Genomic DNA, 16,210 nt, shown 5'->3' on the forward strand with positions numbered 1-16,210 from the left:
AAAAAAAAAACGTATAATATTTTAAGAAAAAAATGCCTATAGTTTTCGGTTTTTTGATTACACAGGTTTACAAAACAAAAAACAAGTAAACAAGTTTTTTCACCTTTCCGAAAACTACCGCTACATGGAAAGCAGGGGTGGTTTTATCCCTTATACTTATATAGTTATATGTGGGCGGTATCACGCCCTTTTTGGAATATTCCATACTAATTTTACTTCTTTTCAAGGGATTGTTGTGAGTATCAATTTTTTATTTATTTTTTTTAATTTTTTTTTTTTTATTTTTATATTAGCGTCCTTAAATTTCGAAATATCGAAGTTTCAAGCATTTCTGAAATTTACCGTTATATAAAAAGTGGGCGTAATTTCAGTCAGATTTCAATAATTTTCAGCGTTTGGCTTTTATGTAGCAAGAACAATAATTACTCCGAGTTTGGTACAAATTGCTCGAACGGTTACCGAGATACACATATTTGGCCATAAGTGGGTGGCACGCCCATTTTCCAAAATTTTATCTTAAACGTATATTGTGCTAAAGAATTAAAAAGCAAAGCTAAGATTTAAATAAACTTTTCAATTAATTTAGGAACGGTTCTAAAAAAATCCCGAAAAATCTCAAAAGACTCCGAAAAATCCTGAAATATTCGAGACTTCCGGGAAAACCTCGAATGATTCTGAAATTTAAAGTGCGAAAACACTAAACAAGTCCCGACAAAAAATTGGCCTTGAAAATTCAGAAAACTAAAAACCGCAGAATCACGACAAGTCCGGAAAAATACTGAACGGTACCTTAAGAATTACTAAAAAGTCTCGGAGAGTCTGGAAAAATAAAACATATTATTAACGTTATCGAAAAATTTAGATGGTATTACGGGAAAGTCTCGAAAAACCCGAATAACTTCGAAAAATTGCTTTAACAAGCCTGGGACATAAAATCCCACACAACCAAAAGAATCCTAAAAAATGCTGAAAAATCAAGAAGAACTATACAGAAAAAAATGGAAAACTATCGAAAAACAAAGATTCCAAAACAAACTTTAACGGTGCCGGAAAGTCCCGAGAATGCCACTGAAAAATCACAAGCTATTTCTTCTTCCTCGACTTGTGGTGTGCGCCTTGATGTTGTCACACAAAGCGGAGGGACCTACAGTTTAACGCCGACTGCGAACGACGATTGTATTCTTATGAGAAGCTGTTTTTCATGGCAGAAATACACTCGGAGGTTTGCCATTGCCTGCCGAGGGACGACCGCTGTTAAGAAAAAAACCTTTTTCTAAATTTTTTGCGATGTTGATTTGACCAGGGCATGAACCCAGGTGCTGATGAGTAAAAGCGCGCACTGCTTACCACTAAACCACAGCGGCCGATTTAATTGTATTACCTAGTACAAAAATAAACGCTTTAAAATTACTTTTGGATCTAATAGTTTCAGAGAAAATCTCGGAATATCTTGAAAAGTCTTGAAAGATCACGAAAGATTCCGATTGGGTAAACATTCCAAGAAGTCCCGATAAAAATCCAAACTTGAAGAATCCCGAAAACTTCGCAAAAGTCGTGAACGGGTTAAAAAAAAAACGTGAATGAAAAATGAAACACGAAGATCTACGAAAAATTCGAAAAATTAGAATAAATACATAATCAGAAGTTACCGAAATATGCCCAGAAAAAAATGATCGAAGCTTAATAAGTAATCCCAAAATAATTTAACACGAAAATTCCGACGAAACCCTAAATGCAAATATTCTACAATAATAGAGGATACTTATGGCGGCTCCGATGAAGCGATACTATAGTTTATCGATTTATTTTCGAAGTCCATAAATAAAGTTTCTTTACGGTCTCTCTTCAGAGTATATATATTTTTATTGTATTGAAATGGCGACACGATTGGTGAGTGGACACGATTTAGACTAAGATTAAGATAAATATTAAGATTAAAACTAAGATTAAGATTAAGATGAAGATTAAGACTAATATTAAGATTAATATTAAGATTTATATTAAGATTAAGATTAAGATTAAGATTTAGATTAAGACTAAGATTAAGTTCAAGCTTAAGGATTAAGATTAAGATTGAGATTAAGACTAAGATTAGGATTAAGTTTGAGGTGAAGATTAATATTAAGACTCAGATTGCGATTAAGATTAAGATAAAGATCAGGATTAAAATTAAAATTAAGATTCAGATAATAGTTCCTTGTTATGCAGAAGAAAACCTGGTACATATAATAAGTTGAGATATACGAATAATATGAAGAAGAAGTTTCACTTCAGTCGCGCGTGGGATCCACGCACAATTTTTTTCCTGTTAGCTGCGAACTGATTTATGACATTTTCATAGACAAATCTCGCCGAATATTCCATATTTTAACAAAGGCATGTCCGCCTTACTGAAGTACATAGGAATTTAAAATGTACATTCTATGTACGTCTGCGTCGCTTTACCTATTAAGGGACGTAGAATGTAGTGCAGGTACTTGAAGTATTCCGGCACGCGAAAATAACTTCGGCGGTAGGTTATTTTGCAACTTACAACGTAAGGTGTCATCGGAAGTGTTCATTTTGCGCTTTACTAATAGATGACATTGGTTATGATAACAATTTTGGTACTGAAAGCTGAAAGAAAACATGGACTACCTTGTAAGGTGCTTACTTATTGTCGCAGTAGGTATGTATTTACTCGTTTGTATATAAAAATTAAAAAGCGAATGCCATATTCCAATTATTTTTTATTCCTTTTCTTCTACCAGCATATTTAACAAAAATCTGTGCTGAAGTAGAACTAAAAATACATATAAGTATCCGCATACTTATGCATTCATTTTTCAATTTTATTTCCAGTGCTTGGTATTAATTTATTTTTTCTTCATTTTCTTCTTTTATTCTTTAGCTTTTTAATCTCGCACAACGTTTAAGGTAAAATGAAAATTTCACTCCATAGACAATAATGGTACCTCGCCATTGTTGTAGTTGTTGCAACTGCTGTTACCGATTTTTATATTGCCACGCAGCTATCTCAATTTTTATTCCTTCTTTGCTGCATTTGTCTTGATATCAGCCACCTACTCATACACACACACACATTCGGCTGCATCTGCCCACATTTACCAGTTTACAGCAGCCAACTTATCCAGCGGATGTGGTGTGAATTTTTGATAAGTTCCGTTGCTTCTGTTTGTATTTCTTTCATTGCCTCTTGAAAATCCAAAGTCTTCCAACTGATTTTCATTGCTTTTGTGGTGATACGATTTCTGTGGCACTTCTCTGATTTAGTTTCCTTTTCTTTCGACGTTTATTTCATGCAATAATTTTTACCTCTGGCTTTGTCTGTTTTTTTTTTTTGTGCTTGAATGTTTAAAGCAGATGCTGTGTGAATCTTCTTTAATAGCGTGGTGCTGTTTAAAAATTAAATTTAAACAAAATGCTAAGAAAAGTTTGAAAATAACACTTCCTTATTCCCGTTTTGCCGAGCTTTGTTCTGCAAACTTTTCTTCTTCAAAAGCACTCGTAACATCACTTCTTATTATTTTTCAAGCGGTAACGGCTGTTAGGCATTGCCTTTGGTATAAAAAAAAGTATGCACATACTTAGCTTCATAACACTTTTTTTATACACATTATCTTGATAGATCCTGTCTTTATTCACTATTGGTTACGGGTCCTTCACAAACACACTCATAATTTAGAAATCCCGGCTTGGTGCCTTCTGGGTTGTAAGCCGTAGATCTTCGGCTGGCTGTTGATATTACTCCTGTTTTCTACCAGTAGCCGAGCGTCACATAATGCGTTTGGTAATGCGAAAATTTATGTCCATGAGTTGTCCCCAGAGCCATATCAAGAATCGGAATTTCTTTATAGCTTTATCGATGTGTGGATTCCATAAGAGCTTGTCGTCAATGGATACATTAACATACAAACATACTTTCTTTAGATTTATGTTAAGTCCATTCTGACAAACGGCCCATTCAGTTTTCCCTAGACGAAGTTCGTCCTATTAGCATACTTTTCAATATCCTGAAGGACAAAAGCTCTTTTGGAGCTAATTAGACGAACAGCTCATGCCACTTGGGGCTATTAAATACAGCCTTCAGGACTAAATTACACTCGGATTGGTTATTTCATAGATAGGTTTCTTTTAGGGCTGGGACTATGCGTATATTCGCATATCCGTTAGTGTATACGGATAAAATCAGGATATTCCTTTAATACCCATTTGCTAACCGGATATTCGATTAGTTTTTAGATTATAATTTTGAGATATCCGGATATACATATATGCACTATTTGGACTTCGAATATCAACAAGCTATTGGGATATCCGTAAATTCTGATTTGTTATTCAGATATGCGAATATGCGGATTATACCGATGGTCAAACAAATCCAAATACAAATCCTGTGCCTAATATCATTATATCTGATCCAAAGGTACTTTAACCTGGTGACCAAATGCTCTGCGAACAGTGGACTCGCTGTAAATTCTATTACTTAATATGGAACGCGTAATGTTTATTAAGCATAAAAAAGAATATCGATAAGCTGTTTCTTAAATTTGTGGTTTTGGTTGGAGTGAAAAAGTCGTCATTTATTGTTAGAGGTGAGCAACTCTTAAGAGATGGAGCATCATTCTTAAAACCATCCCCCCATCGCTTCATCGGTTTTGTCTGATTATTTCCTAGCCTTACTTATAACCCATTTTCGGCTGCTGACCGATTTCTCTGGAGATAAGTTTTATATTTCGAATCTGGTTTCACAAAAAGAAAATCTTGCACTCCTTTAACGTGTGACATATGGGTTTTTTTGAGTAAAATTTTAAAAGTTTTTTTTAGTACGTACGTACTTTTGGTGGCCGAAACCGTGAAATATTTTTTTTTTTAATGCGATTTATTTTATATTTTTGGGTATGTATCTTTAAAATATTGGGTGGGTATTTTTCACATATGTTACGTGTAAAGAACTTATCATTTTTAATTTGTGTTCGTTATCTTACAAAGGCATGTATTTCTCTCCGTTCCTCTTCCAGGTTGTTGGACGATTCCTTTACGCTGCTTCTTGCGTCGCCATTTACGCCAAATTTCAGATTACTAGGCAAACGATTGTCACTGCCGAAAATTACTTTTTCAGGAGTTTTACTGTCGCTTCATGCGCCGCTGATCGATATCCCAATAGGAACAAGGATACGTGGACATCACAAACTTTCCTTTACTACTCCACGACTTCTTTCAAATGATTTTCTATGGTCAAGTTGCTCCATGTCATCTGACTTGGGATGAAGAGGGGTTGTTCGAGTTTTTCGTATACCCAGTATCTGGCACATCTCTTCGAGCATCGCTTATTCAAAACTTCCTCCTTGATCAGAGTGCAGTTATATAGATATGCCTCATCTTCCAACCCTTATCTACTTCTGCTACTGTATTAGCTTCCTGGTTTGGAATTGGGTATATCTCCGACCATTCGGTAAAATTGCCCATAACTACTAACAGGCATTTCTTTCCTAATCTGCTCTTAGGAATGATGCACCTGAGCTATGCTGCCTCATCTGGCCATGACATCTGGATTTCGGCGCTTGAACTGCTATGCACTCTGCGCAATTAGTAATCCATTCTGCGATTGGATTGATGACAATTAACCAAATAGAACCTCTGCTTGATATTTTCTGGAGTCTTCGTGATTCCCCAGTGACTTCTATTGGGATCATTGTGGAATTCCTTAAAAATGTTCGGAGTTCTTGTCCTTAGCACTACTTTGAGATTGTGGGGCCACTGGCCATCTTCACTTTCCCACATCCTATATAAACAGCCAGAACTTTAAGCTGTTCCATTGTGCCCAGATGGTTTTGCCATCGGCCTTTCAGCTACCAGTTTTTGACTTCTTGCCACTGTCTACAATGCCTTTTTTCAAGTAAATGTTGCACCGGTGCAAGAAAAAGGATTTAAATTTCCACTTATGTATATGCACCAACGCAGTACGTATGAGTGTATATATTTATTCACATAATCAGACATAATACTTTACTATATTTTACTTACTTAGTTGTCTGAGATTATTTTCACACACATCTCTTCGCTGCCCTATACTTACTTACATTTACTTTGCATGTATTAATATTTATTTAACTATTTTATTTGTAACTAGACATATAAACATACATTATGCACACTTACTTTTAGTTGCTGCCTGCATTTGTTGCAAGTAAGTTATGCAACATCAATTCAATAATCACAGGAAATGCTTAGAGGACATTCACACTTACGAGAAATCTGTTACAAGTAAGGAAAACTAAAAATAAGCAACGAAAAAAATAGTAATAAAGCAGAAGCAAACCCAGCCAAGTGGCGAGGACAAACTCGTGTGTGCGCAAATAGGCAGAAGAGCGCAAGCGGAGTGTGGCAACAATTTGCCAAAGTCACCGAATAATATAAACACGATTGCGACAAATGCGATATAAGAGTACTATACATATGTATATACCTATACAAAAAACTATGCATGTGCATTAGACCATACCAGAATTTTCGAATGGTTTTTTTTTACCGAACGTTTTCGGAATTTGCGTTCGGATCTTAATCGATGCTTTGTGTAGAAAATTTTTTTGGTCCAAAGTTCCTTGACCTCAAGCATGCTCTAACACTTACTCACCAGCTCTTAGTTCTTATCAACCTAATGTACCACCTTAATGTCAGTAAGTTAAAGCTCACTAAAAATCACTAAACTTTTGCTAAGGAAGTGTTGCGATTATTCCTGTATAACTATTAAAAAAAAAGTTTTCTTGCCGAATGTATAGTATCGGACATATCTGTAGCACGAAATTTCTAAGAGATATTGTATGTTATTATGTTATGTTATTTTTAAAAATTTTCAATTAATTACAGTTCATTTTTTAACAAAACCCTTATAAACCCAAGTTTAAAACAAAAAAATTCAAAAAATTTTCACCCAAATTTCAAACTTTTTTCTCAGAAGTGGTAGATTTTTTTTGAGTAAACAGTTTTATAGCCCATTCAATTTTAGTTTGATAATGTGCAAGTTTCAAGTGGCTAAAAATTACCGTTGATTTTTTAGAATTTTTTTCGTCGCAGGTGTTGCGGTTTTCTTTCATATAAGGTGGTGTGGTCTAATGTGCATGCTATATAGTACTTACATATAAATACTTATGTTCATACATATGTATGTATGCGATATCAACGTGTAAACATACTCGTTCTTACGTGTATGCACTTACAATAGTGCGCATGCAAGTTAATGTCATTGCATCTGCCAGCCGACAGACGCCATAGTACTCAGTCAAGGCGTCCGCCATGCAATGCCCTTTTCACTCCACTTAGCCGTGGCGCAAGAGCCAACAAGACACAAACAACTGCATTGCATTATATAAACTCATGTATGTACATACTTACATTTCTATGTATGCCTTGGTGTGTGTGCGCTTGTACCCACTAAGCAGCGTTTGTTTGACATGACGTCCTTGTTGACGGTGTCCTCATCGTTGTATGCGCACATAGTGTATTCACCTTCATCCTTGTTGCTGAAGCGAATCGACGACATCAATAATGCAAGCGCACTGTTCAACTTGAAACGCGCCCCACCAGCCCCGTTCGCTGTTCCGTTCAAATCTTGTGCGCTTAAATGCAACAGTGTTGGCGGCTAGCACCACAGCTATGACGGTAATGTTGCAAGGATATTTGGTGGCAGGAAGAAGTAAAATCTACGTTATACTTCATTGAGCGGTAAAAGGATGTTTACTTTTTTGCAGACTTATTTTACACTGTATTCGTTTTAAATACACATGAACGTAGTCGTAGGATGTTAGCGGGGGCGATGTGCACGAGATGTAGACATGTATGTACATATATGTAGCAACTTCGAACCATGCAGTAAATGTATCTATTTCTTAATATCGTTAATAAGCAGACATTCATTTGACAACCATTAGCGAGCTTTCGTATTTGTATTTGTCGACTAATACATCTCTTCCAAAGCTTTTCTCAAATCTATACGCAGCAAAGGTGTACCAAAAGGTGTTTTCCGTCGAAGGCAAAACTACGTCCTATGCAACATTCGGTATCGGCCTATTTTAGTGAAATTTTCATATATGTATATACATATATCCCAATTCCAGATATTTCCGTGTGAGTTAGACCCTGAGTGAAAGGGGACATCCCCCGGATTTGTAGGCTAAACAAAATTCTTCATACTTCGGCAACTGTGCGTACCAAAAGCGAGGGAAAGAGCCTCTAATGCCGCTGATTTAAAGCTTGGTGTGTCTCCCGGACATTTGCGTGACCGTCGTACAGTGGTGATGAATTTAAATTTACTATTAAAAATAGTCCACCGATTTTTTTGAATTTTTATTTGTTTAAATAATAAAAAAATTTAGTGCAAAGTAAAGAGAAAGTAAAAATTTTGAAGAAAATCGATTCTCCTATTCCTGTTAGTGAATGTTACATAATAAAAACTAGTCGAAAGCAATAACATGGTCACCTCAAAACGAAAAAAAAAATTGCACCAAAAAAATTTTATTTGTATAAAAAAAAATTTTCAGCATAATCAATTTTTTCTTGTGCAAAGTAAAGAGAAAGTAAAAATTTTGAAAAAAAATCGATTCTCCCGCTTCTGTTACTGAATGTCACATAATAAAAACTAGTTGAAAACAATAACATAGTTCCATCAAAACGAAAAAAATTGCAAAAAAAAAAAAAATAATTTGTATAAAGAATTTTCAGCAAAATTTTTTTTTTTAGTTTGTTTTAATAAATTGCAAGTTTCAAGTGGCTAAGAATTCGCCTAGATTTTTAATATTTTTTTTTTTTTGCAAATTTCACACATATGTATGTACAGAAGAAAATTCCTAGATATCTCGCCAGCAAAAAAAAAAAATTAAAATTTAAAAATCAACGCGAGTTCTCAGCCACTTGAAACTTGCACTTCAGTTTACTAAAATTTAATGGCCTATAAAAATGCATACCAAAATTTTTTCTAAAAATAAAACTGGGAAACTGGGCTCGAACCCAGGCCCAGCAGAATAGTAGCTGAAATTTGTAGTTACTAGAGCGTCTACCAGTGCTACCCTGAACGCTTTACCCGTAGTGCATAAATGAAGTTAAGGAGCGTAAAAGTCCGCTATGAAATTTTTGAAAACACTGTTTCTAACCCTCTTATATGCAGCATAGGTATTTTTCAGCAGAATGCCTCCAGTATTTTTCTAGCAGAAGTTTACGCTATAAAAATCGTGGACCGCTCACAGGCTATCGAAAATCAATATCTTGATAATGCAGTCGAAAAGATTCAGGAAGTACAGTTGTACATGACTTCGCTCTCATTCACTTCTAAATATTTAGTATAAAGCATTCAAAGTTGCAATGCTTTTCTAGCAGTTGCATCTTGTACAGCAAAGTGGCACGTGTCGGTTCTGAAGATAGTCTTAACCGGGATGTGTTTGATGGGAACCCAGATGTATGCGTACATTTATTCACTCTGTGCATACCCAGTTCAAACTGATACTTATAGAAACTAGTTTTCAATGCCTGTCATGCTCTATATTAGTTATATAATACCTACATACATACATATGTATATAACTACATACATACATACGTATGAATATAAAAAACATTGTCTCTAAGTATGTGTCACTGCTATCACAGCCATATAAACGCAATTCACAAATTTCTGTTGCAATTTTACAAGTTTGCGTTTCTTGAATGTAAAAAACAAAAAAGTTAGTTGTAAAAAAAAGAAATAGTATAACACATTTGTAAAATGTAAAGATGTTAGCTGTGAAAACTTTGAAGTGACTCGCCCATGTGACGAAGGGTAGCAATTGTTAAAGCGTAAAATATAGTTGAGTGCGCCTGCAGCAAGTCGGCAAATGCGGTTGGGACTTAAAAAGTTATGAATGCATTGCCGGTTATGGCGTGCTCGAGCGCTGCGACGATCGTAGAAGGAGATTGTATAAGTAGAATTTGAAGGATAAGCAGCAAAGTAAATATATAGTATAGTAGTGCTACTACTACCGGTATTACGTGTAGTTGCTGCTTCGGAAAGCAATGTGTGTTACTGCTGTAGCATTCGACTCACTGACAATTATTACTCGTATTTTAAATCATGGCGCAGATATTTACGCTCACCGCACTACTTCGACTTGTCTGAAACGAAATGACTTACCGTGCCAACATATTAATAGTAAGGAATTAAACTGAGAGAAATTACTGGCCCAACTGCCAAATCGCAGCACAGCAAAGATACCACGTATTTACGATAGCTCTCAGATTGACAAGTTTAGGCATTGATGAAAAAGTTCAAATTTATCTTCATAAACTCTTATAAAAACTCTTACTTAATTCTGAAAATGTAATGTATTTAAGTTTACATAATATTCTACAAAAGCATATCACATATTAAATTTTAGCATACCATCCGCAGAAAAAAAAAATCTGAAATTGGATCATGGATCACTCAGAAAAATACTATTTTCTCTTCACACCATATCGAACTATCGCGTTCCAGCGTATCCTACCTGCCTAGGTGACATAGCATGGCATCATATCACATTGCAATGAGTTAATCTAATCAAATTGTCTATATCACATTGAATTTTCTAAAACCATCGCATTCGTCGGTTGGCTTGGCCAAGTCGTACGAATGGACTCCGAAGCTCCAGTCCTGAAAGTATTCAACTCCGAACCCGCTAGTGGTAGCTGAGGAAGAGGGAGGCCCCCACTGCGATGGAAAGTCCAGGTGGCTTGGCTTCACTTGGCATTTCCAATTGGCGTCAGTTGGCACGGCAGAGAAATGACTGGCGTGCTTTATTGACTCGGCCAAAATCGCTTAGTCGGTTACAGCGACAAACAAGAAGAAGAAAAAATAAAATAAGTTTCTAAAAATTAAATGCAATTAAAATATACATAACTATATATTTTTTTAATAAAACAATAAAGTTTCTAAATGAAAAAAAAAAAAAAATTAAAACAATTCCGCTGCCCCAGGACTCGAACCTCGAACCTCGAATCTCTCGAATGGCACGCTAGTGTGTTGCTCACTCGGCCGTTGCCAATGTTGGACTATCCGTGATCGAATCGAATGTTTTTTTTGAGATGATGGCATTCGGTAGCGAGCTCGCTTTTTCATTTATAATTATAGTAGAGTGAAAACAGCTTTAATTTTATTTCACTCGATTCGAATCGAGTTTCATTCCACCACAAATGCTATGATTCGACCATGATGATATACAGGTCATTTGATTGATGTCAAAAGAGCGTTTTTCAGCCTGAAAGCTGGCAAGAGACTTTTTTTGTAAATAAAAAATTATCTTGCAAATTGCCTTACAAAAGACTTTCAACTGTTTAAGGGTACGTTCAAAAGGATCATAAATAATAGAAGACAACATGAGTGAAGAATGTGACAATCCACATCACATAAATTATTCACAAATCACTTGATATTAGGCTTGAAAAGTTTTTGAACTAAAGAGCGAAAGAGCCAAATCTTTTAATTGAACTGGTTTATTAGGTTGTTCAATAAGGTGAACTGAAATTTTCTATGGCAACACTTCAATAAAAATTGAAATGTAATTTTAACATATATGGCATCTCGATTTTCGTTGTAAGGGCATAAAGAAGGAAATGATCGGAATCCGACATTTTATTTCATTGAATTTCCAATGGTTTACATTCTTTAGTACAATTTGTGTAAAAAAGTTTATATTTGTGTTGAGTTTTTGGGATTTGATCTTTAACAAAATACTTTCGCTTTCAGATGCCAAAGCGAAGCGCAATTTCGTCGAATTTCCAAGGCAAAATTGAAGAAAAGAAAATGAATGAAGGCACCACCGAATTTCCATAAGCGTTGTGGACAGATTAATTCAATATTTTATATGTATGTGTTATAAAACTTACAACGAAAATGTTCTGAAACTCATAACGCATCATATCACATCGACTAACTAAAATTAAATTTCATCGAACTAACGTTAGATAATGCAATATATTTAATTCCAGTTTCTCATATCTGAGCTTCAAATGACACTATCGCAAATGACATTTCTTTCAATCGCATAACACGCATTAAACTGCAAATCAGCGCTTAACCCTTTCAGGACCAAAAACCTATTAAAAAAAGTCATACAAAAAAATTCCGGAAATAAGGTTTTGCAATATTTCGTAAGATTTTCTAAATTTTTGTAAATAAATAATTTTTTCAGAAAAAAAATAATTTTATTCCAAAATAGCTAAATGATTAAAAAAATGTTACTCAAAAAAGATATATCTTTTTATAATTTTTTCTCAAAAAAGATGTATTTTTTATAAATTTTTCTCAAAAAAGACTTATTTTTTATAATTTTCTTAAAAAAAAATATTATCTACCATTAAAACTTAACTTAGTGATAAATTTTATTTTTATTTAAATGTGAAAATAATTCTCCTCAAAAAATTGTTTTCCCCAAAAAATATTCAAAATGTTTTTTTCATTTATCATTTTGATAATTTTTTTTTAGTATATATATATTATTCTTAAAAAATTATTATTTTTTATGAAAACGGAAATACAGAATCGCCAAAATGCACACAATATTCTTAAGAATGCAGAATTTTTTGGGAAATGTGTTTCCCTTCATCCTGTAAGGGTTAAAATAAAATCGATTCATCATCTAACACTTTATTTTCTATTACCTTTCTAAATGCTCATAGGATTCCTCTTTATATGCACTTCCGTTTATAGATCTCCAATAAACTTTTCACACACAATACATATAATAGTTGAATAACAAAAGAATCAAATTAAATTGAAACTTTAAAATTGCAAACTCACGCCAAAGTAGAATAAATAGTCATCTGCACACACACGTTTAAGTGTCTCTGTGTGGGAGTGCACACTCTTCTTTGGCACTTGCTCGACAAACAAATAGACTTGAGATATTTACTTCGTACCAATGTGTGTGTGTGTTGTTACACTTATACGACCAGACTTGCATACAAATGTCTAATTGTAATTACTTCAGTTCTAAAATATATGTATTTTGTGAAAGCATTATTCATTGCTTACATACAAGTGTACACACGTATGTATGTATATGTTATATCCACCATATAACCGTGTATGTGTCAGCATTTGTTTGCGCCTTGCTTACGCTGCCATTGCCTTGTTGACTTAATGCCAAACAACTGAGTTTACGTTAACCAGTTGCCTCGACCAAATTGAGTTTTTTAGTTTTTATTATTTTCCTTTTATTTTCAACACTCTTCCGTACGTATTATTTTGTAAGTGTGTGACACTCTTGCAAGCCACTATGCAACTTTATGCAGCTTTAGTTACATATACAGCAGTAATATATGAAAGCGACAACAACAAGAAAAATAGCTGAGTTAACGTAAACTATGACAGAAAAGGAAATAAATGAAAAAATCAAGGGGAAAAAATAAACAAAAAACTAAAAAAAAAAGATATGTAGTTTGCTTGCAGTGGAAGTGACAGTCGACAGCAAACTTTGACTTTTGACTGCATTTTATGCGATCTCCTGTTTACACACCCAACTACCTTAGCCACTTTTGCCCCTTGAAACTAAGTCGGGGTTGGCTTTCAATTTAAGTGTGTGTGTGTGTGTGTGCACAAGAGTAAATTGTTAGTTTTCTCTGGTCCCGCCTTGAAATTTATTGCACTTCATACTCCATGCCATGCTTCCTTTCCACTCAGTTTCTCAATTTTTATATCACTCGTTGGCTTTCTTCCCTCTAACCGGTCGCTATTGTTGAACATTTTCCAAGCAGCTTTGCTACCATTTTCAATATTATCAGCCAAAGCTATTACTATTGCTACGCTTGCCGCGCCATCATTCCTATTGCTACCTATTGCCATCACTATCAACTTCATGCAACTGCAACATGCAATTTACTGGTTTTTGTCGCCTGCAGTTTTTTTCCACATTTTTTAGTTTCTTCTATTTTGTCGATTTCTTTTTTCACTTCACCACATCCTTTGCTTGGCACTAATCGCCCGTTTCTCGGTAGAAGTTTCTTTTTTCTATGCAGTTTACTACCCCCCTTGGCCTCATCCTGCTGCGCGTATTTCATGCCTTACTCACTTTATCACCAGCCGCTTTCATCCACCTACCTGCAGACACTTCTACTGGAAAAGTGTGTTGTGTCAAAGTCTTGGCATCCGTTTGTTCTTTGTTTTTTTTTTCATACATGAATATTTATTTGTGTGCTTTATAAATATACACACACACTTACATGAACATGCATACCAAGTCATATGCATGTAAGTACATTAGGCATATGACTTTTTTCTAAATTTAAATTTATATATCTATGAAGAGAGGATGGGGAATGATGAAATACTAACAAATATTACGTCTCTGCCGAAATTTGAGGCAAAAAGTTTCCGCAGCTAACTCTGAAAAAATAATTTTTACTAAAAAATTCCATGTGAACCGAACTATACCTAAAAAAATTACACTAAAGAATGAAAAAATTCCATGTCAACCGAATTATACCTAGAAAAAAAATTACTAATAAAACATGGAAGATTCTATATAAACCGGAAGTTTCAAAAATATGAAAAATTCCATGTCAACCGAATTATACATTGAAAAAAAAAGTTTACTAAAATAATTGAAAATTGCCTGCCAACCGAATTATACGTTGAAATAAGTAAGTACTAAAAAATGGAATCTAATTGTACATACAAAAATTTCAATAATAAAAAATGGAAAATTCCATGACAACCAAATTATACCTAGAAAAAATATTTGTACTAAAAATCCAGGAAGCCTCATCATACCTGAAGTGTACTAAAAAATGTAAAATTCCATGTCAACGTAGTTAATAAAAAAAAAATATATATATATATCTACTATAAAATGGAAGATTCCATGTTAACTGTTCTTAGAAAATAAAAAATGTACTTAAAAAATGATAAATTCCATGTCTATCGAATTATACCTAGAACAAAATGTCTTCTAAAAAAATTTTAAATTCTATGTCAACCGGTTTATACCTAGAAATAATATTTGTACTAAAAAGAAGAAAATTCCTTATCAAACAAATCATGTCTCGGTTGACATATTTACCTTGAAAAAAATGTGTACTAAAAACTGGAAAATTCCATGTCAATCGCAGTAGTATGTCTACCTGCGATCAAAAATTGGTTTCTTTTTTTATTTCGCCGACTTGGCGAATGTGCTTTTTATGGAATTTTCAAATACGAAATTCCAAGTCAACGAAATAAAAAAAATTTAGAAAATAATTTTTGTTCGCATTTACCTTTCGGATGACATGGAATTTTCCATATGGGTAAATCCATGTCAAATCGAGCAATATTTGGAATCGACCATTTTTGATTTGGATGAATTTTGGTCAGAATTTTTCGATTATTATACAACAAAGTTCTGCTAAAAAATAATTTTTTTTTCTGAGGTGAGGTGAGATGCAAAACTATCTAAATTTCAAAATTTTCGAAATTTTGCAAGTTTATTTTTTGGATATCTCAAAAACTAATTTGGTTACAAAAATGGTTCGGGTCTCGTTTTAAAGACTATATAGGCATATAAATATTTAAAAAAGTTGGAAAAAAATTTGTTTTTTGGCTGATTTTTTTTTTTAACGGTACCTCCAACTGATCTTAAAAGATGCAAAAATTCGCAAGAAGGTGTTTGTTTTAAGATATAAATTGTTGAACTTTGAAAAATTGTTTTGTATTGCAATCTCTAAATAAAGCTATGTTAAATAACTTGTATTTAAGTTTAATTTAATTTTAATTTAGAATTTGCTAAATTCATTTTCAAAGTTCAAAAATTCATATCTTAAAGACACCCTGCCTTTACGATTTTTTAAATTAAAAAATTCTGCATTTTTTATTTTGCGATTTTTTTTCAATATTCTTTTATTTGACCCCAAATTGCACCTGCCTGCTTTGCCAATTTTTTAACTGAAACAGCTTTTGAGATATTCAAAAAACCAATCTTACCAAATTCGGGAAATTGTGAAATTTTTAACTTTCAAAAAATAATTTTTCCTTTGACATAATTTCGTTTTATGATAAAAGAAAAGTTCAGGCCAAAATTAATGTTGGTTTTTAATCATTCCTCGTCGCCTCCTCATAGATACATATATATATTTAATTTTAGAAAAAAGTCATATGCCTAATGTGCATATAGTGAACAAATACATATTTATATGTGAAATTATTATTTTTCTGCATGCGCATGAAGCGAAT

The 16,210-nt window shown here is 33.8% G+C and overlaps 1 protein-coding gene across 2 annotated transcripts in view; it reads left to right on the forward strand.

Annotated features, from left to right (window-relative positions):
* The window catches only part of LOC118746768 (transmembrane protein 184B-like), a 798,314-nt gene that overhangs the window by 225,816 nt on the left and 556,288 nt on the right, over positions 1-16,210 (forward strand). The window contains exon 10 of one of the 2 annotated variants that reach the window (XM_036480679.1): positions 6,169-6,209. The exons of the other annotated variant lie outside the window; for it this stretch is intronic. Within the exon in view, the coding sequence (XP_036336572.1) occupies positions 6,169-6,194 (26 nt within the window). The 3' untranslated portion in view covers positions 6,195-6,209. Of the gene's footprint in view, positions 1-6,168; positions 6,210-16,210 lie in introns of those variants that run through there. 2 annotated transcript variants of the gene reach the window in all.

The sequence above is a fragment of the Rhagoletis pomonella genome, unplaced genomic scaffold (genome assembly GCF_013731165.1).
Source record: "Rhagoletis pomonella isolate Grant_MI unplaced genomic scaffold, Rhpom_1.0 Rhpom_scaffold_00011, whole genome shotgun sequence".
Classification (NCBI taxonomy): Eukaryota; Metazoa; Arthropoda; class Insecta; order Diptera; family Tephritidae; genus Rhagoletis; species Rhagoletis pomonella.